This window comes from Hyla sarda, chromosome 4, assembly GCF_029499605.1.
Source record: "Hyla sarda isolate aHylSar1 chromosome 4, aHylSar1.hap1, whole genome shotgun sequence".
NCBI lineage: Eukaryota > Metazoa > Chordata > Amphibia > Anura > Hylidae > Hyla > Hyla sarda.
Window position 1 is genome coordinate 11531217 of NC_079192.1, and position 18137 is coordinate 11549353.

General features: G+C 44.0%; 1 protein-coding gene across 1 annotated transcript in view; it reads left to right on the forward strand.

Moving 5' to 3' along the window:
* The first annotated feature begins 224 nt into the window (after positions 1–224).
* Positions 225–18137, forward strand: part of CLDN15 (claudin 15) — an 82923-nt gene continuing 65010 nt past the window's right edge. Inside the window, exon 1 of the mRNA XM_056570019.1 lies at positions 225–1077. Within this exon, the coding sequence (XP_056425994.1) occupies positions 861–1077 (217 nt within the window). The 5' untranslated portion in view covers positions 225–860. The remainder of the gene's footprint in view (positions 1078–18137) is intronic.

An 18137-nucleotide genomic window follows, 5' to 3' on the forward strand; every position in this document is an offset into this window, starting at 1 on the left:
CCCTATCCTGTGGTTCGAGGATAAGTTGTTTTTGCTGCATATTTCCTTTAACAACTGGTCTGTACATAGTGTAGGACAAAATGTCGCAAAAAAGAGCCTGAGACCCTGCGCAGCACCAACTGTGAGCCAAATGTTCACACAAAAACAATGATAAACCCCCCCCCCCCCCCCCATATCCTTATTCTCACTTACTGTTTTAGTAACCTGCTAGAAATCATTGCTGAGGGGGTGTCAGGTAAAGGTGGGGACAGAATTGCTAAATGAAGGTATATTGGTACATAGTCCCTCGGGGCAGAGGAAACAAGAGTATGCAGGCACACAGTGTCACACACATTCTTATAGCCTGATCGTTCCGCACCTGTAAGCCTGTACGCTGCACAGGTACAATGTATTAGTGAACTGCACTCAGCTGTTGTCTCTATAGGTGTGGTGTAAGAGGCTGCCGAGGAGGAGCTCAGGATAACACACCTTTACATAGCTGTTCTCTACGTCTAGCAGGGCTGGGAGACAGAACAGAACATCTTTACTTGCTCTGCATGACTGCAGCCGATTTACCCACCAAACCCACAAGAGAATCAATGACTAGACTCATAGCCGAAGACCCGAGGTTTGAAGGACACAAGAACCAAAAAAGTGGGTGATAGGGTTAAAAGGGTAAGTGTTATAGACCTGAAAGGTTATTGACAGGAAGAGGAAAAGTTCATAGAAACAGATAACAGATCGATAGAGGACGGTGAAGCAGGTCAGACCTAAAGAGAGACCGGAGAAGAGTTTATCAACGTCGGAGAACGTGGATGGTGGAGGAAAAGTAGACTAAGACCCATCGCACTACTTCTTCACCTTTCCAACCATCTGCAGAGATGTCTGCCGTTGTGGAGACACTAGGGTTCTTCTTCGGGGTCTCTGGCTCCTTCATGTTGGGGATCACCCTCTTCAACGCAAACTGGCGAGTGTCCACCGTGGACGGGAACGTCATCACGACATCCACCTTGTTCGAAAACCTGTGGATGAGCTGCGCCACCGACTCCACCGGAGTGTACAACTGTCGAGACTTTCCGTCTTTGCTGGCTCTATCTGGTGAGTTCTTACAAGGGGTTTAGACATTATTGGGTGGGGGTGGGGGAATGGGTAATTTGTGGTTGAGGGGGTTGTTGAAGCTATCCATGACTGGAAGCTTTGGTGAACTTCTCATGGTTGTGGATTTTGGAACCAATCCTATTTCCAAGTTGACGGGTTTGGAATCATCCATGGATGGGAGGGATTGGGTGTCATAGAGGGCTTCTGGTGTTTACATGGTTACGTAATCTACAACCGACAATGTTCTATGGTTCTCAAGGTGTTAGGTTCTTTTTATGAAAATGGAAATTTTGAAGTTGTACCATAGAGGCAATTGTTCTTAAAGTGAGTAACCATATGGATGATCCTAATACTGTACTGAAGTCTGTAGTTCCTGCTGTGTAGTCAAGAAGGAATCAAGATTGAATATAAAAAACACTCTGGAGTCACTGTAAATTCCATAGTGGATATATAGTGTTATCGAGCACTCATGAAGTAGGCACCACTTCACATTGTGTGTATAGTGTAATAGGGCACTTATCGGGGTAGATACCTCCACATTCTGTATGCACAGCGTGGTGATGCACACGTGAAGTAGGTCACTACTACTCTATATTATATGTATAGTGTAATAAGGCACTTATGAGGTACGTGACCACTCCATATTGTCAGGGATGTGCACACATAGACTCGAAAGGGGGCTTGGGCCCCCTTCCCTTTTAATGCACCTGCCCTATAATGCCCTCATCGGGGTGATGCAGGTCCCGTTCAGATGACATGACTGCCGGAGGTCCTTTACCTCAGGAAATGCTTTGTGCAGGGACGTGCACAGACATTTTGGGGGGGCAGGGGCTCAAGTAGAAAAAAAAGGGCACATCTAATTTAAAGGGGTACTCCACCCCTAGACATCTTATCCCCTATCCAAAGGATAGGGGATAAGATGTCTGATCGCGGGGGTCCCCAATATAGCATGCGGCACCCACCTGTTTCTGCTCCGGAAGCGCTGGAGGGTCTGGGTCCCGACCATCGGAACAGAAGTCCCTGATGTCACGACTCTGCCCCCATCTGACGTCACGCCCCGTTCCCTCAATGCAAGTCCATAGACTTGCATTGAGGGGACGGGGCGTGACGTCACACAGGGGCGGAGTCGTGAAGTCACGGACGTCCGTTCCGGTGGTCGGGACCCAGACCCTCCAGCGCTTCCGGAGCAGAAAAAAGTGGGTGCCGCATGCTATATTGTGGGGGTCCCCAGCGGCGGAACCCCCGCCATCAGACATCTTATCCCCTTTCCTTTGGATAGGGGATAAGATGTCTAGGGGTGGAGTACCCCTTTAATCTAATAAAAATAAATGTTTTTATTAGATTAAATTAGATGTGCCCTTTTTTTTCTACTTGAGCCCCTGCCCCCCAAAATGTCTGTGCACGTCCCTGCATATTGTATGTACAGAATGTCTATGTACACATGATGTAAGTCACCACTCCATACTGTATATTTAGTATAAGAAATCACGTATGAGATTCATTATCTGTCCATATTCTTTGTACACCATAGTATCATCTGCCAAACACCCCTAAAAAATGTGTATGTGTAAGGTCAGTTACATCATAGTACTGTATAAACACTGTACGGATTGTATCTATTGTAACAGATAGGCACCCACTAACTCTAGAGCAATACTAGGGGTCCAATAGAGTCTCAGTCCCTGAATGTAAACTGGAATGTTTTCATTCACTGATAGCAAGCGGATATCTAGTATAGCATGTAGTCATCTGAATGCATCTGTATATTGGTGGAACACCAACCTATCCTACCTACTGTGTATGTGTCAGGTCAGTTACATCACAGTTCTGTATAAACACTCTATGCTCCATAACTGTAGAGTCGCCCATTAATGTTCCACAAAGTTTGCTCAGAAAGATCGAAAGTCCCGGAATGCTTTGCGCCTATTTACATTTGACCTTGGCTCTATCTTGTTTCCTTCTGAACCATATAGGACGGATTGTATCTATTGCAACAGATAAGCACCCACTAACTCTAGAGCAATACTAGGGGTCCAATAGCTTCTCAGCCTCTGAATGTAAACTGGAATGTTCTCGCTCACTGATAGCAAGCAGATATATGGTTTAGCATGTAGTCACCTGAATGCATCTATATACAGGGGGGGGGGGGGGAGATCCTCTGATTTAAATGATGAAGAACATATAGTAACTAAAAAAGCTGCAGAAATAGTCGTAATGCAATAATTCCAATGTAAACAAATGCATTCAGTTTTAATACACGGTAAGCATTTGGTGGAGCTCCACTTTATAGGGGTTGTCTAGTTTGGTATTCCATGTATTCTGAATGAAGAGATTGGGTCTTCTGGTCGGGATCTTTACTACTTGGCTACAAAGAACTTCTCTTGATCCAGACGAGCACCCCTTTAGTTTTTGAGTCAACACTTTAATGTCCCAAATCCCCTTTAGGGTATCGTATCGTGTCGTATTTTGCTGCATACGAAATATTTTCATTGACTTTAATGGGTAGAAAAATACACAGCAGCAAATACACAGCAAAATACGGCACGCGTGACCCTACCCTGAAGTAGAGATCTCCAGCCCAGTCCTTAAAGGGGTATTCCGGGCAAAAATATCTTATCCCCTATCCAACGGATAGGGGATAAGATGTCTGATTGCGGGGGGCCGGCTGCTGATACCCCCCTGCGGGTGCTGCATCTCCAGTTTTGGAAACCTGGAGGGGGCATGGCGTGACGTCACGTCCCCAGTTCCGGAAACCCGGAGGTTTCCGAAACTGGAGATGCAGCACCCGCATAGAATGCAGGTGTTGCAGGGAGATCACGGGGGGTCTCAGCAGCGGGCCCCCCACGATCCAAAGGACAGGGGATAAAATGTTTTTGCCCGGAATACCCCTTTAAATCCCACCAACAAAATTTGATAAAAAATTTGGAATGTTAAGGACTGGACCTTGAGGAGCGGGTTGGGGACCATTGCCAGAGAGAGCCTGAGCTTGCCAAATGTCCCGTTCTCGACCTGAGTTCGGTTGAGATTTAAGACCAGCCCAGCAAATAATGTGTTAAGAACGTATGAAGTTTGGTCCCCAAGGCCATTTACACTTCAGCTGGTATAAAAGAATCTGGATTACATAATGAGAATGACCTAAGGTGACTCTGGATATTGGAGACACGCTCAGTACATACACCATGTAATTGGCTGATATAGAGAATAGCGATGAGAGGCATTGGCCATATTCGAATTCGCGATATTTTGCGAAAATATAGATGAATATTCGTCCTATATTCGCGAATTTCGCGTATTCATTATATTCGCATATGTGAATACTTTTAGGGTAGGGTCACACGTGCCGTATTTTGCTGCATACGGAATATTTTCATTGACTTCAATGGGTAGAAAAATACACAGCAGCAAATACACAGCAAAATACGGCACATGTGACCCTACCCTAAAGTAGAGATCTCCAGCCCAGTCCTTAAAGGGGTATTCCGGGCAAAAATATCTTATCCCCTACGATGTCTGATCACGGGGGCACCCTGCTGAGACCCCCCGTGATCTCCCTGCAGTACCCGCATGGGGGTGCTGCATCTCCAGTTTCGGAACCTCTGGGTTTCCGGGACTGGGGACGTGGCGTCACGCCACACCCCCTCAATTTATGTCTATGGGAGGGGGCGTGATGCCCGTCACGCCCCCTCCCATAGACATGAATGGAGGGGGCATGGCGTGACGTCACATCCCCGGAGGTTTCCGAAACTGGAGATGCAGCACCCTCATAGAATACGGGTGTTGCAGGGAGATCACGGGGGGTCTCAGCAGCAGGCCCCCTGCGATCAAAATGTTTTTGCCCGGAATACCCCTTTAAACCTCACCAACAAAAAATCCAAGATTAAAACATTTTCCTGATAAAAAATTTGGAATGTTGCTGGACCTTGAGGAGCGGGTTGGGGACCATTGCCAGAGAGAGCCTGAGCTTGCCAAATGTCCTGTTGTCAACCTGAGTTCGGTTGAGATTTAAGTCAGTCACCAGCCCAGTAAATAATGTGTTAAGAATGTATGAAGTTTGGTCCCCAAGGCCATTTACACTTCAGCTGGTATAAAAGAATCTGGATTACATAATGAGAATGACCTAAGGTGACTCTGGATATTGGAGACACGCTCAGTACATACACCATGTAATTGGCTGATATAGAGAATAGCGATGAGAGGCATTGGCCATATTCGAATTCGCGATATTTCGCGAATATATAGACGAATCTTCGTTCTATATTCACGAATTTAGCATATTTGCGATAAAAATTCGAAATGCGAATATTCGCGCCCAACACTAATAGAGAACGGTCACCACCAGTCCCAATGGGCTCCTCTAATGTGTAGAAGAATGTCTCAATTTGTGTAGGGAAAATGTAGGACCTCAGCACGTCTTCTGGTCATGTGACATCTTCTGCTTTGTCCTCTTCTGATCTCATGAACTCTGTACTTAGCTCAACATGACTAAGGGTCCTATTACACGAACATATCCATGCCCAACACGAGCCCCGATCTAGTAGATCATAGGGGTACCAGTTTTAATTAACTGGTGCCAGAAAATTAAACAGATTTGTAAATTACTTCTATTAAAAAAAAAAAAAATTAATCCTTCCAGTACTTATCAGCTGCTGTATGCTCCACAGAAAGTTATTTTATTTTTGAATTTCTTTTCTGTCTGACCACAGTGCTCTCTGCTGACACCTCTGTCCATTTCAAAAACTGTCCAGAGCAGTAGAAAATCCCCATAGCAAACTTATCCTACTCTGGACAGTTCCTGACATGGACAGAGGTGTCAGCAGAGAGCACTGTGGTCAGACAGAAAAGAAATTCAAAAAAAGAAAAGAACTTCCTGTGGAACATACAGCATCTGATAAGTACTGGAAGGATTAAGATTTTTGTATAGAAGTAATTTACAAATCTAGAATAAACAAAGAGCACGTACGTGCACTCACCACTAGGCAGAGACAGTCGGGTCTGGAAGTCCAGTGACGGGGTGTCGGATCACGGCATAGACGCTGGTGTATGGCGCTCGGCGAGCGCCATACACCAGCGTCTATGCCGTGATCCAGCACCCCGTCACCAGACTTCCAGACCTGACTGTCTCTGCCTAGCGGTGAGTGCACGTACGTGCTCTTTGTTTCTTCTAGATTTGATGCTTTATGCCTGTGTATGTGCACCCCGCAGGAGACATTGATACAGGTCACCGAGGATCGTTGTTGCAGGTCGTAGGAGGTGATATTGCTTCTTGAATGCTCTCCCCGTTTTCTTGCTTCATTTTGTTAAAGGGGTCATCCAGGAAAAAACTTTTTTTTATATATATCACAACTGGCTCCAGAAAGTTAAACAGATTTGTAAATGACTTCTATAAAAAAATCTTAATCCTTTCATTACTTATGAGCTTCTGAAGTTAAGGTTGTTCTTTTCTGTCTAAGTGCTCTCTGATGACACGTGTCTCGGGAACCGCCCAGTTTAGAAGAGGTTTGCTATGGGGATTTGCTTCTAAACTGGGCGTTTCCCGAGACACGTGTCATCAGAGAGCACTTAGACGGAAAAGAGCAACCTTAACTTCAGAAGCTCATAAGTACTGAAAGAATTAAGATTTTTTAATAGAAGTAATTTACAAATCTGTTTAACTTTCTGGAGCCAGTTCATATATAAAAAAAATAGTTTTTTCCTGGAATACCCCTTTAATTTACAAATCTGTTTACCTTTCTGGCACCAGTTGATTTAAAAAAAATTGTTTTCCACCGGAGTACCCCTTTAATGATCGATGATGGTCGACACTGAAGATTGCTGGATGGTTTGTGAAGCCCTTCCCTTGTATCATCGGTGGCCTCACATCCCATTTATCTGAATAACCAGCCATTGTTCTTTTTTTGGGTGATCCCTCGGTCTTTACACCGGGCAATAATTGGCCTCTTAATCTGCTAATTGATCCTTAAAGGGGTAACTTTTTTTTTTTTAAATCAACTGGTGCCAGAAAGTTAAACAGATTTGTAAATTACTTCTATTAAAAATATCTTAATCCTTCCAGTACTTATTAGCTGCTGAATACTACAGAGGAAATTATTTTCTTTTTGGAACACAGAGCTCTCTGCTGATATCACGACCACAGTGCTCTCTGCAGACACCTCTGTCCATTTTAGGAACTGTCCAGAGCAGCATATGGAAAGTTCTTAAAACGAACAGAGATGTCAGCAGAGAGCACTGTGCTCATGATGTCATCAGAGAGCTCTGTGTTCCAAAAATAAAAGAAATTCCTCTGTAGTATTCAGCAGCTAATAAGTACTGGAAGGATTAAGATTTTTTTTTTTTTAATAGAAGTAATTTACAAATCTGTTTAACTTTCTGGCACCAGTTGATTAAAAAAAAAAAAGTTTTCCACCGGAGTACCCGTTTAAAACTTACCTTCTTGGTACTCCACTTTGTCTCTAACAGCTTTGATTTGGCAGGTTAAAGGGGTTAAACTGGCTCCAGAGAGTTAAACAGATTTGTAAATTACTTCTATTAAAAAATCTTAATCCTTTCAGTACTTATGATCTGCTGAAGTTGAGTTGTTCTTTTCTGTCTAAGTGCTCTCTGATGACACCTGTCTCGGGAACTATCCAGAGTAGAAGCAAATCCCCATAGTAAACCTCTTCTACTCTGTGCAGTTCCCGAGACAAGCAGAGATGTCAGCAGAGAGCACAACTGCCAGACAGAAAAGAACAACTCAACTTCAGTAGCTGATAATTATTGGAAGGAGAATAGATTTTTTTTTTTTTATAGAAGTAATCTACAAATCTGTTTAACTTTCTGGAGCCAGTTGATCTATAAAAAAAAGTTTTTTCCTGGACTACCCCTTTAACACAGGGCCCAAGTCCTGCAGGAATACATTGAAACTGATTTCCTGCACTTTTCCCCCCAGGACTTGACCCCTGAGTTCTCACCTAGGTAAGAATCTTCAACCTTCTATGGGTTAAGAGGGCAACCTCGATGTCCTGACCTGACTACCACCAACTGTACAGAAACCCCAACTCATTGTTTTGCTTGTAGGCATCGTCATCCCCGTAACTTTTTGCCCCAACATATCTACAGCTCGGGGCCGTGAATTTTTGGCAGCTGAAAACCCCACTGAGGTCTTGGCTTTGCCCGGGGCTGGTTTTGTGGTGAGAAGGAAACGTCACTTGTCGAATTTTAACTTCTACAAGTTATAATTAATCACCTGTAAACAATCGGGCAATGCCATAGGGTTATCCAGCTCCAAGTTTTATTACTTGGAAACCCGTCCGTGACGTAAGGTAATCTGGCAAAACACGTAGGGAAGATTTAATTTACTACAATGCACTATATTATGTGCCGTCTCATGTGACCTTTGGGCCCACACAATGTCACCTCTACCCTACACAAGTCTAGTTACAAGCATTGCGGTTGCCACTTGGGTTGGGGGTTTGCCAAGTTGCCCATTAACGTTCCCTTCGCTCCTGTAGAGCTTCTTCAGGACCTACACATTTACAACAGCTCCGGTCAATGCACAATCCTCCATGATGTTGATCCAAGCTTCAGTCATGCCAAACATCGATAAACTTCTCGGTAGGGCCGACCTCTACATTTTCCATAAAAAATTATGTAAAATGTTACTTACCTGCCATGAGATGCCGTATTTTTCGCCGTATAAGACGCACTTTTTCTTGCCCAAAATTGGGAGGGAAAAGTTGGTGCGTCTTATACGGCAAATACACATTATAACCCTGTCCTATCGCGGCGGTCCCTGCGGCCATCAACGGCCGGGACCCGCGGCTAATACAGGTCATCACCGATCGCGGTGATGCCCTGTATTAACCCTTCAGACGCGGCGATCAAAGCTGACCGCCACGTCTGAAGGGAAAGTGACACTAACCCGGCTGCTCAGTCGGGCTGTTCGGGACGCCGCGGTGAAATCACGGCGTCCCGAACAGCTTACAGGACACCGGGAGGGACCTTACCTGCCTCCTCGGTGTCTGCTCCGTGCCGGGATCCCCTGCATTGCCAGCGCTCTCCTTTGTCTTCATCACGTCATCGCGCACTCCGTCCCGTCATCCAATAGGAGCGGCGTGCGTAGCGACGGGATGGCGGCGACGGAGAGCGAGGATACCGGGCAGCAGAGACGTTCCGGAGCGACGGGGACACCCCGGGGACGCGGCAACAGCGATGGAGGGCAACATCCAGGGCAGCGGTGATGAGCGGTGACAGTTCCGGGGCAGGGAAACGTGTGTATAACCTCCAATACCAGTGGTCTTCAACCTGCGGACCTCCAGATGTTGCAAAACTACAACTCCCAGCATGCCCGGAAAGCCAACGGCTGTCCGGCCATGCTGGGAGTTGTAGTTTTGCAACATCTGGAGGTCCGCAGGTTGAAGATCACTGTCCAATACTTTACATTGTATTTGGTTCAGAATCTTTTTTTTCTAGATTTTCCTCCTTTAAAATTGGGTGCGTCTTATATGGCGAAAAATACGGTAGAAATTGTATGAGACTAACCTTAAAGGGGTACTCCCATGGAAAACTTTCTTTTTTTTTTTTTTTAAATCAACTGGTGCCAGAAAGTTAAACAGATTTGTAAATTACTTCTATTAAAAAAATCTTAATCCTTCCAGTACTTATTAGCTGCTGAATACTACAGAGGAAATGGTTTTCATTTTGGAACACAGAGCTCTCTGCTGACATCATGACCACAGTGCTCTCTGCTGACATCTCTGTCCATTTTAGGAACTGTCCAGAGCAGCATATGTTTACTATGGGGATTTTCTCCTACTCTGGACAGTTCCTAAAATGGACAGAGATGTCAGCAGAGAGCACTGTGGTCATGATGTCAGCAGAGAGCTCTGTGTTCCAAAAAGAAAACCATTTCCTCTGTAGTATTCAGCAGCTAATAAGTACCAGAAGGATTAAGATTTTTTTTTTAATAGAAGTAATTTACAAATCTGTTTAACTTTCTAGCGCCAGTTGATTTAAAAAAAAAAAAAAAAAAAAAAGTTTTTCGCGGGAGTACCCCTTTAACCTCTTAACCCCTTAAGGACACATGACGTACTGGAACGTCATGTGTCCACTCCCGATCTATAACGCGGGGCCACGGCGTGGCCCCGCGTCATAGCGGGTCGGGCCCGGCCTCTAACAACGGCCGGGACCCGTGGCTAATAGCGCGCGGCATTGATCGCTGTGCCGCGCGCTATTAACCCTTTAGACGGGGCGTTCAAAGTTCAACGCCGCGTCTAAAGTGAAACCGAAAGCATGCCGGCTAGCTCAGTGGGCTGTTCGGGATAGCCACGGTGAAATCGCGGCATCCCGAACAGCTGACAGGACAGCGGGAGGGCCCCTACCTGCCTCCTCGCTGTCCGATCGCCGAATGACTGCTCAGTGCCTGAGATCCAGGCATGAGCAGTCATGCGGCAGAATCATCGATCACTGGTTTCTTATGAGAAACCAGTGATCAATGTAAAAGATCAGTGTGTGCAGTGTTATAGGTCCCTATGGGACCTATAACACTGCAAAAAAAAAGTGCAAAAAAAAAGTGAATAAACATCATTTAACCCCTTCCCTATTAAAAGTTTGAATCACCCCCCTTTTCCCATAAAAGAAAAAACACAGTGTAAATAAAAATAAAAATAAACATAAATGGTATCGCCGCGTGCGGAAATGTCCGAATTATAAAAATATATCGTTAATTAAACCGCACGGTCAATGGCGTGCGCGCAAAAAAATTCCAAAGTCCAAAATAGTGCATTTTTGGTCACTTTTTATATCATGAAAAAATGAATAAAAAGCGATCAATAAGTCCTATCAATGCAAAAATGGTACCGTTAAAAACTTCAGATCACGGCGCAAAAAATGAGCCCTCATACCGCCCCATACACGGAAAAATAAAAAAGTTATAGGGGTCAGAAGATGACAATTTTAAACGTATAAATTTTTCTGCATGAAGTTATGATTTTTTCCAGAAGTGCGACAAATTCAAACCTGTATAAGTAGGGTATCATTTTAATCGTATGGACCTACAGAATAAAGATAAGGGGTCATTTTTACCGAAAAATGTACTACGTAGAAACGGAAGCCCCCAAAAGTTACAAAATGGCGTTTTTTTTTTCAATTTTGTCTCACAATGATTTTTTTTCCCGTTTCACCGTAGATTTTTGGGCACAATGACTGACGTCATTACAAAGTAGAATTGGTGGCGCAAAAAATAAGCCATCATATGGATTTTTAGGTGCAAAATTGAAAGAGTTATGATTTTTTAAAGGCAAGGAGCAAAAAACGAAAATGCAAAAACGGAAAAAACCCCGGTCCTTAAGGGGTTAAGGACCCAGGACGTATGAGTACGTCCTGGGTCCCAGTCCTGCGATATAACGCGGGGTCACACGGTGACCCCGCATCATATCGCGGCGGGCCCGGCGTCATAGTGAAGCCGGGACCCGCCTCTAATAGCGCACGGCACTGATCGGGGTGCCACGCGCTATTAACCCTTTAGCCGCGCGCTCAAAGCTGAGCCACGCGGCTAAAAGTGAAAGTAAAAAGTGCCGGTTAGCTCAGGGAGCTGTTCGGGATCGCTGCAGTATAATCGCGGCATCCCGAACAGCTGTAGCACAGGAGGAGGTCTCTTACCTTCCTTCCTGCAGTCCGATCGCCAATTGAAAGCTTCAAGCCTGAGATTAAGGCATCAATCGCATTCAATCGCCGAAAACATTGATTGATCCATTCCTATGGAGATGGATCAATCAGTGTAAAAGATCAGTTAATGCAATGTTATAGCCCCCCCTATAGGAGCTATAATATGGTATAAGAAAAGTGTAAAAAAAAAGCATTAACCCTTTCAATTATCCCTTCCCTTAATAAAAGTTTGAATCACCCGGCATTTCCAAGAATAAAAAAAACATAGTGTAAATAAAAATAAACACATGTGGTATCGCCGCATGCGGAAATATCCGAATTATAAAAATATACCGCTTTTTAAACCGCACGTTCAATGGCGTATGCGCAAAAAAATTGATCAAAAAGTGATCAAAAAGTCTGATCAGAACAAAAATGGTACCGCTAAAAACTTCAGATGACGGCGCAAAAAATGAGCCCTCACAGCGCCCTGAACACAGAAAAATAAAAAAGTTATAGGGGTCAGAAGATGGCCATTTTAAACGTATAAATTTTCCAGCATGTATTCATGATTTTTTTCTGAAGTGATACAAAGTCAAACCTATATAAGTAGGGGATCATTTTAACCGTATGGACCTACAGAATAAAGATATGGTATCATTTTTGCCGAAAAATGCACTGCGTAAAAACGGAAGCCCCCAAAACTTACAAAATAGTGATTTTTCATCAATTTTGTCGCACATTGATTTTATTTCCCGTTTCACTGTAGATTTGTGGGTAAAATGACTAATGTCATTACAAAGTAGAATTAGTGACGCAAAAAATAAGCCATCATATAGAATTTTAGGTGAAAATTTTAAAGAGTTATGATTTTTTAAAGTTAAGGAGGAAAAATTGAAAATCAAAAAATGGAAAAAGCCCGGGTCCTTAAGGGGTTAACGCCCACGCCTCCTCCTGCCATCACGCCACGCCCCCTCCATTCATGTCTATGGGAGGAGGCGTGTCAGTCGACACGCCCCCTCCCATAGACATGAATGGAGGGGGTGCGACGTGACGTTACGAGGGGGCGTGACTGTGATGTCACGACCATTGCCGCATGACCCCGGCATTTTTTTAGAACACTGGGTGCCTCTGGGAGATCGCAGGGGGCCCCAGAAGCAGGACCCCCTCAATCAGACATCTTATCCCTATCCTTTCGATAGGGGATGAGATGTCTAGCAGCGGAGTACACTTTTAAGATATTGGGCCTCATTTACTAAGGCTTTTCCAAGTAGATTTTGTAGGGTCATGCTTCAGAATTTTCAACAAAAAATCAAAAAAAACCCTACTAACTCTCCACTTTACCCTACAAAGGGGCGTGACCATCATGGTGAAGAGGGGTATCTCCAAAAAAAAAACTACATTTTTTAAAGAAACCTACAAATTGTGGGATAAGGCCTCGATGGGACCATGAGGTATCTCATATTATTTTAAGAAAGTTATTATTAGGCATGTCCTCTATTACAACATATGTCCATGATGGGGTAACAAGGTGCTGGGTCTGTCATATTATTTTACCCCAAAATGCCTTTTTTCAATTTGGGACTTGTGGCTTTTTGATGGTCCGTTCATGGTTCCTGCGATGGTCTTTGATCTTCCTGTTGCCAGTGTCATCTTTCTTATGGTCTTGCCTGTTGGCCCAGTTTGGTTATTTGGGCTTGGCTTGAAGAACCCATTTTATGACCTTGCGTGGGTTCTCCGCTTGCCCACGTCCCATCTTGTTGGTGTAACCTCTATAAAATGTCTTCTAACATGTATCAACACCTGCGTCCTAATATAGAAAGGAGAAAAAAAAGCAACAAGAGGTGCGCCCCTGGTGAGGACAGTTTTACGGGTGCATCCGAGGAGAAACAAAGACGGGTTCTTACCCTTAGGTGTTGCGCTCAGGGCACAACACCTACAGTAGCGTCTGGAGAGAAAAGACGGCCGGACCGCTGCTACGAGGAACTTCCCGGGTGATGTCAGTCTATCCGGTGGAAGTGCAATATCTATGTATCCATGATTAAGGCCCGGTAGGGCAGAAACGCGTCAGAGGAGGGGGAGGTCTTGCTTTCGACCTCGCTTGTTTGTTTGGTGCACCTTGTCCCTGTTTGGATTTTATATGGATTTACATTAAAGGACGTTTTAACCAGTGCCGTGGATTCTACATTTTTTCTACTTTCAAGACGCAGTGGAGGAGGACTGCTACACGAGCACGGAGGAGGTGAGCGCTACCCATTACATTTTTTGCTTTGTCTATTTTTATGGAAATTTTGGAAATAAGTTCCTCTAAATGAAGGCGCTGGTCCCCAAGTAAGTAAATTGGGTTTTATTTGCGACGCGTTTCATTCCCGGGCAGGGATCGAAATGCGTTGCAAATAAAACCCTATTAACCTACTTGGGGACCAGCACCTTCATTTAGAGGAACTTATTTCCAAAATTTCCATACGACACCTAGGTCTTATCTCTCTATGTCTACAACCTTCCATCCCTACTCTGACTACTCCCCTATCCCGAGACGTGCACACATAGACTCAAAAGGGGGCTCGGGTCCCTGCCCATTTAATGCACCTGCCCTATCATGCCCCCACTGATTGGAACCTGATGGGGTCTCTTACATCACTGTGGGAGGTCCCTTATCTCAGGAATTGTGTTGTATTAAAGGGGTACTCCGGTGAATTTTTTTTAATTTTTTTTTTTTAATCAACTGGTGCCAGAAAGTTAAACAGATTAGTAAATTACTTCTATTAAAAAATCTTAATCCTTCCAGTACTTATTAGCTGCTGAATACTACAGTGGAAATTCCTTTCCGTTTGAAACACAGAGCTCTCTGCTGACATCACGAGCATAGTGCTCTCTGCTGACATCTCTGTCCATTTTAGGAACTGTCCAGAGCAGAAGAAAATCCCCATAGCAAACATATGCTGCTCTGGACAGTTCCTAAAATGGACAGAGATGTCAGCAGAGAGCACTGTGGTCATGATGTCAGCAGAGAGCTCTGTGTTCCAAAAAGAAAATAATTTCCTCTGTAGTATTCAGCAGCTAATAAGTACAGGAAGGATTAAGATTTTTTAGTAGAAGTCATTTACAAATCTGTTTGACTTTCTGGCACCAGTTGATTAAAAAAAAAAAAAAAAAGTTTTTCACCGGAGTACCCCTTTAAACAGATTTGGAAACAGAAATTATTTTCTTTTTGAAATAATTTTTTCTCTTGTACCCAGTGCTCTCTGCAGACACATCGGTCCGTGTCAGGAACTGTCCAGAGTAGCATAGGTTTGCTATGGGGATTTTCTCCTGCTCTGGACAGTTCCGGATGTTGCAAAACTTCAACTCCCAGCATGCCCGGACAGCCGTTGGATGTCCGGGCATGCTGGGAGTTGAAGATTTACAACATCCGGGGGGGCCACAGTTTGACACCGATGAATTAAAGGGATACTCCACTGGAAAACATACATATATATATATGTATATGTATATATATATATATATATATATATATATATATATATTTATTATTATTTTTTTTTTTTGTTAAATCATCTGGTGCCAGAAAGTTAAACAGATTTCCAAATCACTTCTGTTAAAAAATATTAATCCTTCCAGTACTTATCAGCTGCTGTTATGATCCAAAGGAAGTTCTTTTCTTTTTTTCCTTTCTGCCTCACCACAGTGCTCTCTGCTGACACCTCTGTCCAGAGTAGGAGCGAATCCCCATAGAAAACCTCACCTGTTCTGGACAGTTCCTAAAATGGACAGAGGTGTCAGCAGAGAGCACTGTGGTCAGACAGAAAGGAAATTCAAAAAGAAAAGAACTTCCTGTGGATCATAACAGCAGCTGATAAGCACTAGAAGGATTAAGATTTTTTAATAGAAGTAATTTACAAATCTGTTTAACTTTCTGGCACCAGTTGATTAAAAAATAAAATAAAAAATTCCAGTGGAGTACCCCTTCAAAAGGAACCAAATAGATAGTTACCCACAAGAGCCAACAACCACATGGTTCCCACAGTGAAGCATGTTCTGATAAAAAGCTAGAAGACTTAAAGGGGCATTCCGGTGAAAAACTATTTTGTTCATCTCAACTGGCTCTAGAAAGTTAAACAGATTTGTAAATTACTTCTACAAGGTCCTGTAGACTTACAAGAAGGTCATGTAGACTTACATTATGACTAAAGGTGAGCGAATTTCTGAAAAATTTGATTCGGACGATTTGCCGAATTTCCCGAATAAAATTGGTTCAGTCCAAATTTATTCGCGGTGAATAGCTATTAAAAACAGCTATTTCTGGGCTACAGAGAGCCTCAATAGGGGTATAAAACATTTTGTCTTGCCATAACACGGATAGGGAGTTAAATAACACTGTTATTCAGTATGACATGCAGATTAGAGGTGTCGCTATTAGAATCACTGTCGCAGACCGCCACAATGACCGAGCCTGGAGGTGGCATCAGTATGAGGAGACCATATGGCGGCATAATGACACAGCGTAGAGGTGGCTGTAGCATGAGGAGACCGTATAGTTGTTGAATTACCCAGCCTGGAGGTGGCAACAGCCTGACGAGACCAGTGGGCCTCACAATTGAAAAGATTAAAGAATATTTTTTATATTTAAATTGAAGTTTTCAAAGAGATGAACCTAAAAAGTTTTATTTAATGTGCCAGCAGCATAAGGAGACCATAATCTGTCAGAATGACAAAGCCGGGAGTTGGCAGCAGCAAGAGGCGACCATATAGTGGCTGTATGACACATGCTGGAGGTGGCGGCAGCATGAGGGGACCATATAGTGCTGAATGACACAGCTTGGAGGTGGCACAAGCATGAAGAGACCATATAGTGGCTGAATGACACAGCCTGGAGTTGGCGGCAGCATGAGGAGAACATAAGGTGGCAGCATGAGAGAGCCAGGAGCTGGCATCAGCACGAGGAGAACATATGGTGGCAGAATTAGACAGCCTGGAGCTGGCATCAGCATGAGGAGAGCATATGGTGGCAGTATGAGACAGATTGGAGCTGGCATCAGCATGAGGAGAACATATGGTGGCAGAATGAGACACCTGGAGGTGGCAGCAGCAGCATCAGGAGTCCTGAAAGTGATCCGGTGACAGAGTGGTGCGGTGGGTGGCAATAACAGTACCCGGTGACGAAGGTGGGTGAAAAAAGGAGAACTTGGCATCAGATGTGTGACATCAGGGTGTCAGGATCAGAAGAGTAGCTGAGGCAGGTAGGCAGAAGAAAACGGTCTCTTTTGTAAAAGTGTTAGTGTGCACAAATAAGTATTGAGGATATGCAATAAGTAAAACTTAACTTTTAATAATATTCTTAGGATAAAATATATGGCCCCAATTTTTTTTTAAATCAAACCAAAGGAAAGGTGTGGAAAAAACACCATGTTCCACCTACACTACCAAGTATGGTCCAAGGGAACACCGTATGGTCCATTGTAACCGGTGGGGGTGAACATTTCCCCTGTAAGGCCCTACTCTCACATTATTAATTCCCTTCTTTGCAAGTGTTACTCGCCCTAAAAATGGCAGCCCCACACAGGAACCTCTCCCTATTTCCACCTACAAACACTGCCATTTCCCAGGGTTTTTAGGTGGAAATAGGGATTGCTTCCTGTGTGGGGCCGCACTTTTTAAGATGAGTAACACTTTTCTCGAAAAGGTGGAAGGGAACAACGTATTGTCCATTGTAGCAGGTGGGGGGGGGGGGGGGGGGGTAAAAACTTCCCCTGTACGGCCCTACTCTCACCCTATTAATTCTCTTCTTGGCAAGTGTTACTCACCATAAAATGGGCGGCCCCACACAGAAAGAAACTTTCTCTATTTCCACCTAAAAACCCTGGGAAATGGCAGTGTTTGTAGGTAGAAATTCCTGCGTGGGGCCACCCTTTTTGTAACAATTGCCAAGAAGGGAATTAATAATGCGAGAGTAGGTCATTACAGGCGAAGTGTTTACTCCCACCGGTTACAATGGACCATACTTTGTTCCCTTCCACCTTTTAGAGGTTTTTGCATCACATCAATATTTGGTGGTGTAGGTGGCACATGGTGTTTTTTGCACACCTTTCCTTTTGTTTGATTTAAAAAAAAATTTTGTACATATATTTTATCCTAAGAAAAGTTAAGTTTTATGAAATGCATATGCTCAATACTTACTTGTCATCTGTTGCCGAGGAATATCTGTAACTGGGGAGCAGCACCTTAAACATGTTTGGCACTATCCATATTTGTGAAGTGTTGGTGTAACACCATGGTCAATCTTCTCTGATGCATCAGGCATTGGTGGGTGGAAATCCTGGCTGATCCATCCCTGATTCATCTTCACAAAGGTCAGTCTCTCTACATTTTTTGTTGACAGACGAGTTCGCCTTGGGGTGACTATGGCCCCCGCCGCACTAAACACCCGCTCTGATGGCACA